We start from the raw sequence: 9,187 nt of genomic DNA on the forward strand, positions 1-9,187 counted from the left end.
ACATATATATATATATACACACACACACACACACACAATTAGCTGGGTGTGGTGGCATATGCCTGTAATCCCAGCTACTAGGGAGGCTGAGGCAGGAGAACCACTTGAACCTGGGAGGCAGAGGTTGCAGTGAGCCAAGATCACACCATTGCACTCCAGCCTGGGCAACAAGAACCAAACTCCATCTCAAAAACAAACAAACAAAAAAGTCTTCCTCTTCTTCTGGCCAGATGTAGGTACTCTACCCTGGAGACAAAATTGTTCTCAACATCACACCTTCTAAGGAGAAAACAACTGTGGTAAGACACCAACTCCTGCCTGTTTTATGAAAAGGCAACTGAATATACCCGCTATAACCTCCTGCTTTCAAGAGAACTGAGAGAGGGTGATGCAGAGAAGATCATCAGGTGGTGAGCAGAGGCCAGCTCCAGAAGAAGTCTGTGCCTTTGCAGGGCACACCCTCCTACCTCTGCCTGGCACTCAAAGGAAGTGAGCGGGAATCTAATGAGGTTCAAGACACACTATCCCAAAATACGGCACCTTGGCACTTAAGAAAACAGCAGAAGCAAGGTTACTCTTACCTTACCTTCGCCCCCTTCTCCCCTGAAGCAGACCCTAAAATCTAGCTGACCTCCCCATGAAGTAGGTCATGAGAACCACTCCAAAGGGGTCTTGTCTTATGCCAAGAAAGGAATGAAATCCATAGACAAATCCATAGACAGATTTGTTCAGACATAATCTGAACAAACAGGCCCTGGTAAGTTCCCCAGTTTATTACCTAGTGTGTTACCATCAGATCCAATCACGCTGTTGCATCACTGTCCACTCTTCATCAAATTTAGCATAAAAATACGCAGGTTTCCCTGTTTCTTTGGGTCTTCCTTTCTGAATGTTCCCATGTCATGTAAAACTTAAATAAATTTGTATGCTTTTCTCTGCCTTTTATTATAAGTGCCTCAGCAGTGAAGCTTGAGACAGGTGAGGAAAAGCTATTACGACCTTTTCTCCCCTGCAGCTCCAAAACCACCAACCACAGAGAGTGGAGGACCGCTGTAGCATCTTGTCTGTGTGCCCTGTGCCCCTTGAGCGAGGAGAGAGTTGCGGAGAAGCAGCCTTCACCCCCACCCCAGTGGATGGAGTTTCCTGAGGTTCAGTGACACCAGGAATGGCAACTAGTTGGGGCATCCTACAGGGGGCCCCAACCAGTGAAAGACCAAGCAGGAGCCGGTCCACCACAGCTAGGACCTGTGCTGTGGGTCAGCCCACAAGACCACTGATGAACTCCAAAACATTCTTAAAGAATAAAGTCTGCTGCAGGCAGTGGCTGGAGAAAAAACCAAATCTAAATAATTCCAAATTTATATTCTACCAAGTTCTGACTGTTAAATCTTCAAATCAGTAAGTCAGAATGTTCATCAATTATAACCAAATTTGGCACTTTTTTAAACCAAACAGACCATAGTAATAACGTTCACAGGCAGTAAGAATCAAGGTTTTCATTATGCATACCAAGTTATAAGGAACTCTATCCATCAATATTATATTTCCTTCCTCAAATGTTTTTAGGAAAAAATAGAGCAAGGGACACAGGGAGCCTATCAGTTTAGGAGTGTGCATGAATTTTGCAAACGAACACCAGAAAACAACATAAAACATACACTAATTCATTCTCTATAATTAATGTTGCTAATTACCTGATACATTTTTCTTTTGTAATAATCAGGAGGGGCTGGGTGTGGTGGCTCACACCTGTAATCCCAGCATTTTGGGAGGCCACGGCAGGTGGATCACTTGAGGCCAGGAGTTTGAGACCAGCCTGGTCGACATGGTGAAACCCCATCTCTACAAAAACTACAAATATTAGCCAGCAGTGGTGGTGCACACCACCTCAGGAGGCTGAGGTGGAAGGATTGCTTGAGCCCAGGAGGCTGAGACTGCAGTATGCTGAGATCACACCACTGCCTGGGTGACTGAACAAGATATTGTCTCAATAATCATCATCATCATCATCATCATCATCATCATCATCAGAAGCAACTCTAAACTCTACCCAAGAGCAAAACGGTTGAAACGCTCTCATCATAAGGTAGCAACCAGTATACAAAACCAAAGACTTGAAAAACCCTTCAAATGTGTGCTCTTTCCAACAAGCCAAAAACATTACAGACACACATTTCAAAGATTCACTGCAAGGAGTGCAGTGGATGGGACCATTAAGTAAGGAATGCAACGTAAAAAAAAAAAAAATCCCAAGCTAGATAAAAAGACTTTGAGTAAAAATAAAACTTCATAAACCCAAGAAAGACCTAAGACAAAGTACAATGGGCCAGTTGCCAACTATACTAGAAAAAAGTGTAAGAATCATAGACTTTTTATAGATGAAGAAACTGAGACCTACAGCATTTCTATGGCATGTGAAGTGTCAGAGGGCAAATAGCAACATGCACTCAATACAAACCAATTTAGAAACCCTCAGGTTCACACCAGAGGTTAGTAACATGTTACGTCAAAATGACTGCTCTCCCCACATACCCCCTCCATTTCCTCACCTTTTGTCCTCTCTATCTGGAATGTTCTCCATCCCCATCACCACCTTCTGAAATCCTACCAGTCAGTCCTTTAGCGCTCATTCCAAAGGCAATTTCCTCCACTGTTCAGCCTTCCTCAATTATTCCAGCTAGAAGAAACATATTCTAAAGTCCCGCAGTGAACTTGCTCTGTCATATTTAGAATCTGTCAATTTGTACTGATTTTTTCTCCTTTACTAAACTGCAAAACTTTGATGGCAATGACCATATCAACCTTCCTCCCCGCAATCGTCTACGTAATCAAGCATTATATCCTGCACGTGGGAAGCATCAATAAATGTAAACAAAATAAATAAAAAGGAACTATTTTAGAAGTTGTCATAATTGCTTATTTTAATATCAATAGTATAAAATTAAATGTTAACTCTAAAGTAACAATAAGTATTAATCGAAAAAATATAATTTATAACACTGACCCTTGGTGGCCCAATAATCATGCCTGTCCACCTTGTAAGTGTCATATCTTCATCATCTTCAAGGCCCCAGCTAACCGTACCATCGCCTACTCCTTTTTGTCCTTCTTCAAGTTCTTCCAACAAGCGAAAATTACGAGGAACTTTAACTCCTATACAAAAGAACGTCAGTGTAAATGTAAAAAGCTCATAATTATAAGAGCTACACATATTTAAATTCAGCTTTTTCCAAATTAACTTTTATAAATTATTTCCCAAAAAGACAAAATTCCCTTTAAAAGGCATTCTGCTCCAGAAAATGCTGGATCTAATAACCCCTCAAAATGAAAACCCTAAAGAAAGCACTGTACCAAACATTAACAGCAGTATACAACGCGTATAAATTCCTCATCCATTTTATACTGACATGTCAATCAATCATAAGGAAATCGTTAGAAAGTGAACGTTTTCCCTACTTGAGGTTTCTGTTACAGTCAGGAACTCTGCATCAAACAAACAGCCATGACCAGAAAGTTAATAAAAGCCAAAGTTCATTAATATATACTAATGATTTTTAAAGAGTAGAATTATGTTCCATCTTAGAAAGTGCACCAGAAGGTCTTTTAGAATACTGAAGCAGTCCCACCCATGTGGGGGCATGTGAAAACAGAATCTGTCAGATCGCGAGTTCGTGACCAGCATGATCAACGTGGAGAAACCCCATCTCTACTTGAAATACAAAATTAGCCAGGCATGGTGGTGCATGCCTGTAATCCCAGCTACTTGGGAGGCTGAGGCAGGAGAATCGCTTGAACCCGGAAGGTGTAGGTTGTGGTGAGCCGAGATGACAGCATCGCACTCCAGCCTGGGCAACAAGAGTGAAACTCCGTTTAAAAAAAAAAAGTGTGTTTACACAAGTAAAGTGTGTCTGCTTTTTAAGAGTTTATTCAGTTTAGGAAGGGGAGTCAAAATTTGTACTTGATTTCAATTTATTGAAATTGAAAGTATTCCTAACTTTTTTTGCTTTTGTGTATATGCAAAGGTAAATATTTATTAATCAAACCTTATAAATTTGAGGTTACTTTAGCCTGATTTCTCAGAACTTTTGTCTGTGTAGAAATGGGTTTACTAAATATTTTTAGACAATTTCTTAAGTATCTACTTTCATTTGCATACAGTAAGTTAGGAAAGACATTTAAAGTTCCTCATACACCTGCTGTGTTATTTTGTGTGTGTGAGAGAGTCTCGCTCGTAGCCGAGGCAACCTCTACCTCCCAGGTTCAAGCTATTCTCCTGCCTCAGCTTCTCAAATAGCTGGGATTACAGACATGCGCCACCATGCCCGGCTAATTTTTGTATTTTCAGTAAAGACGGAGTTTCACCATGTTGGCCAGACTGGTCTGGAACATTTAATGTTCCAGAGGCGGAGGCTGCAGTGAGCCGAGATTGCACCACTGCACTCTAGCCTAGGCGACAGAGTGAGACTCTGTCTTAAAAAAAAAAAAAAAAAAAAGCCGGGCACAGTGGCTCACGTTAGTAATCCCAGCACTTTGGGAGGTCGAGGCGGGTGGATCACGAGGTCAGGAGATCGAGACCGTCGTGGCTAACACGGTGAAACCCCGTCTCTACTAAAAATACCAAAAATTAGCCAGGCGTGGTGGCGGGTGCCTGTAGTCCCAGCTACTCCGGAGGCTGAGGCAGGAGAATGGCGTGAACCCGGGAGGCAGAGCTTGCAGTGAGCTGAGATCACGCCACTGCACTCCACCCTGGGCGACAGAGCGAGACTCCATCTTACAAAAAAAAAAAAAAAGAAAAAAAAAAGAGCAGCCTGGCCAACATGATGAAACCCTATCTCTACTAAAAATACAAAATTTAGCCAGGCATGGTGGTGCACACCTGTAATCCCAACCAGCAACATGGGAGGCTGAGGCAGGAGAATTGCTTGAACCCAGGAGGTGGAGGTTGAAGTGAGCCGAGATCAAGCCCCTGCCTGGGAGACAGAGCAAGACTATCTCAAAAACAAAAAGAAAACAAAACAGAGGGGACACTTTCCTAGATTTTAAGACTTCCTCATCAGCTAAAGAAATCATTAAGAAAATACGCAATTAGTGCAGAAATGAACAGACTAATGAAAAAGAAAAGCCCCAAAGCAGACATATCATATATGAAAATGTGCTTTTTAGTAGAGGCAACACTAAAAGTCAGTAAAGAGACTAGAGGCATGACAAGTAAATGCAACCTTGGTTATCAGGAAAAATATTATTGTCATTATTTTGCTTTAAAGAACAGTAGTGGTGAAATCTGAATAGGGCTGGTAGATAACAGTCCTTTCTCAACATTAATTTCCTGGTTTTAACAATTACATTGTAGGAAAATGTCCTAGTTGAAGTATGTAGGGGTGAAGAGACAGTATCTGTTAACTTACTCTTGAATGATTCCCCCAAAAAACAAAATCGAATGTGGAGGGAGGGGGGAAGAGAGTACACACAAGAGCAAGCAAAAATATTAAACATTAATATTTGATGGATCTGCATGAAGGTATATGGGAATCCTTCGTACTACTTATGTAACTTTTCTGCAAATCTAAATTTATTTCAAAAAAAAAACAAACAAAAAAAAAGTAGAAAAGTCTAGGCATGGTGGCTCACACTTGTAAACCCAGCATTCTGAGAGGCCAAGGTGGGCCAATCAACTGAGCCCAGGAGCTGGAAACCAGCCTGGGCAACATGGCAAGACCCCATCTCTAAAAAAATACAAAAATTAGCCAGGTGTGGTGGCTGGCACATGCCTGTGGTCCCAGCTATTCAGGAGGCAAGGATCACCTGAGCCTGGGGAGGTCAAGGCTGCAGTGATCTGTGATCACACCACTGCACTCCAGCCTGGGCCACAGAGTGAAACCCTGTCTCAAAAGACAAAAAATAAAAGTAGGAAAAGTTAATGGTGTTGGAACATTTTAACAATATGAAAAAATAAAATTAGAACCCAATCTGATCTCATAATATATATAAAAATCAATTATAGGCAGATTAAATGAAAAGATAAGCCACAGACTGAAAAAAGATATGAATAACAAACAGCAGACAAGAATGTTATTCAAAATACAGAAAGAATTCCTCCTAGAAATCAACAAGGAAAAGAAAACCCTAGAGAACAATGAGAACATATTAGGAATAAGGTTTACAGAAAACAGTAATGACCAACAAACATAAAAATATTCTCAACCTCATCAGTAATCAGGGAAACGTAGCAGCTTATTCTAGCCACCAAACTGACAAATATTAAGTCTGATAATTCTTAATCTGGGCAAAGATGTAGATATTGGAAGTTCATTCACTGCTGCAGTTAGAATACACTGGTATAGAAGCTATAAACAAATGTAGTTTTTATACATATATACATATGTAGCAAAAAGTATAAAGGTGTTAGTGGAAAAGATATTTAAAAATCAGGGGTCGGGCGAAGCAGTGGCTAACGCCTGTAATCCCAACACTTTAGGAGGCCAAGGCAGGTGGATCACCTGAGGGCAGGAGTTTGAGACCAGCCTGGTCAACATGGTGAAACCCGTCTCTACTAAAAATACAAACCTGTCTCTACTAAAACTTCTCCTGAGGCAGGAGAATCGCATGAGCCCAGGAGGCAGAGGTTGTGGTGAGCTGAGATCATGCCACTGCACTTCAGCCTGGGTGACAGAGCAAGACTCTGTCTCAAAAAAAAAAAAAAAAAGAAAAATCAGGATTATTGGGCCAGGTGTGCTGGCTCATGCCTGTAATCCCAACACTTTGGGAGACTGAAATGGGCAAATCACTTGAGTTCGACACCAGCCTGTTCAACACGGTGAAACCCTGTCTCTACTAAAAATACAAAAAATTAGCTGGGAGGCTGGGCGTGGTAGCTCACACCTGTAATCCCAGTACTTTGAGAGGCTCTGAGGCAGGTGGATCATTTGAGGTCAGGAGTTTGAGACCAGCCTGGCCAACATGGTGAAACCCCATCTCTACTAAAAATACAAAAGAATTAGCCAGGCATGGTAGCGTGCGTCTGTAGTCCCAGCTACCTGGGAGGCTGAGGCAGGAGAATCAGTTGAACCCGGGAGGCGGAGGTTGCAGTAAGCCAAGACTGCGCCACTGCACTCCAGCCTGGGAGAGAGAGCGAGACTGCATCTCAAAATAATAATAATAATAATAATAATTAGCTGGGCATGCTGGTATGCACCTATAGTTCCAGATACTCAGGAGGCTAAGGCGGGAGGATCACTTGAACAGGGAGCAGAGGTTGTAGTAAGCCAAGATCACGCCCCTACACTCCATTTTGGGTGACAGAGTCTGACTCTCTCTCAAAATAAATAAATAAATACAAATAATAAAAAACCAGGATATTGATGACCTCTGGGCAAAGAGAAAGTGGCCTAGGATTTAGAAGGGAAAATAGGACTTTAAATGTACTAGAAATGTTCTATTTCCAAAAAACAATCTGAAGCAAGAATTTATTAGAATGTGAACAGCAGGGTGGGTACATGTATATTCACATATTTTTCTGGTGTTTGAAATATTTAAAAAGAAAAGGGAGGATTGGGCGGGTGGAGCCAAAAAAAAGGCATGGGGAGGACATTACAAAAGAGAGACAGAATGCTGGGCAATGTCTGGGGACTGCAACTGAGTATGAGAGCAAAGAGTCAGAAATGGCCTGGAAGGGCACCCTTAGCAATTCAGCCTTTATCTGCAGTAGTGAGGATTCAGGGAGGACATAAACTTCACTTTGCTGCAACGTGGGAATGGATTGGGAGGTAAGAGGAGGAGAAAAGTATCAGCTGTTATAAAAGACCAAGAAAGAGGATGATCAGGGAAGAAGTGCTAAGCACTCAGTTGACTGAGAAAGTTGTGGTTCATTTTACTGTTGTAATTCTTTGGTTTTATTTATTTATTTCCATTTAAACAGCACCAAATGTCTATTGTGAGCCAAGAATTGTGGCTGGGCCCCGATCTTGCTGTGATAGTCGAAGTCCTGCTCTTGTGGAGCTTAATTTTCAGCAGGGCGTCAAGACACAGAAACCACGATTAGAGTAGGAGAAGTGAGAAAAAGGAGGTAACAGCATAAAGTGAGAGTTTTGCTCTACTAAGAACCTAGCTAGATGACTGAGCAAAGTGTTTTCTTTTTATACTTTGCATACTTCGACTAAACCATATCAGTGATGTATACACAACTTTTTGTCTACCCCAATATATCTCAATGACCAACACACAAGAGTCTAGCACAGGAAGGCAACCCACTGCCCTGGGTAGAAGAGTCAAAAGAAAGGAGAAATCCTATCGCTTTGCCTCCGTCCCCCACCTCTATCCCTAGTCAGAATCCCCGCTGAAACACATTATTTCTAAAGCCTTAGCCTTTCATAAACTGATTCTAAAAGAAACAACCTATCCCTCTGATGCCCAAAATGTCACTTCCTAAAACTTCATAACCCATATATGTATTTTTCTTTTTAGAGACGGAGTCTTGCTCTTGTCGCCCAGGACAGAGTGCAATGGCACGATCTCGGCTCACTGCAACCTTTGCTTCCGGGGTTCAAGTGCCTCAGCCTCTGGAGTAGCTGGGATTACAGGTGCCTGCCACAATGCCTGGCTAATTTTTGTATTTTTAGTAGAGACGGGGTTTCGCCATGTTGGCCAGGCTAGTCTCAAACTCCTGACCTCATGATCCACCCACCTCGGCCTCCCAAAGTGTTGGGATTACAGGCGTGAGCCACAACACCTGGCTAACCCTTATATATATTATCTGTCATGAGTCAAGAATCTGGATACCACAAATACCCAGAGACTTGATCTATACATTCTATGCACACAATGAAACATCACATGTACCCCACAAAATATGTAAAATATTACATATCAACATCACTTGAAAAAATAGTTTTGAGTCGGCCGGGCAGTGGCTCATGCCTGTAATCCCAGCATTTGGGAGGCCGAGGTGGGGAGATCATGAGATCAGGAGTTCAACACCAGCCTAGCCAAGATGGTGAAACCCCGTCTCTACTAAAGATACAAAAAATTAGCCGGGCGTGGTGGTACGCGCCTGTAATCCAAGCTACTCGGGAGGCTGAGGCAAGAGAATCGCTTGAACCCGGGCAGCAGAGGTTGCAGTGAGCCAAGACCACACCACTGCACTCCTTCCTCAGCAACAGATTGACAGTCTGTCTCAAAAAGAAAACATATA

At 42.2% G+C, this 9,187-nt stretch overlaps 1 protein-coding gene across 5 annotated transcripts in view; it reads right to left on the reverse strand.

Annotated features, from left to right (window-relative positions):
* The window catches only part of UBE2V2 (ubiquitin-conjugating enzyme E2 variant 2), a 62,113-nt gene that overhangs the window by 22,061 nt on the left and 30,865 nt on the right, over positions 1-9,187 (reverse strand). For 2 of the 5 annotated variants that reach the window (XM_011945689.1, XM_011945685.1), the window contains exon 2: positions 3,005-3,153. In XM_011945689.1, the coding sequence (XP_011801079.1) occupies positions 3,005-3,049 (45 nt within the window). In that variant the 5' untranslated portion in view covers positions 3,050-3,153. Of the gene's footprint in view, positions 1-3,004; positions 3,511-9,187 lie in introns of those variants that run through there. The other 3 variants (XM_011945686.1, XM_011945684.1, XM_011945687.1) reach the window with 2 other exon arrangements.

Source organism: Colobus angolensis, unplaced genomic scaffold (assembly GCF_000951035.1).
Source record: "Colobus angolensis palliatus isolate OR3802 unplaced genomic scaffold, Cang.pa_1.0 Scaffold243, whole genome shotgun sequence".
Classification (NCBI taxonomy): Eukaryota; Metazoa; Chordata; class Mammalia; order Primates; family Cercopithecidae; genus Colobus; species Colobus angolensis.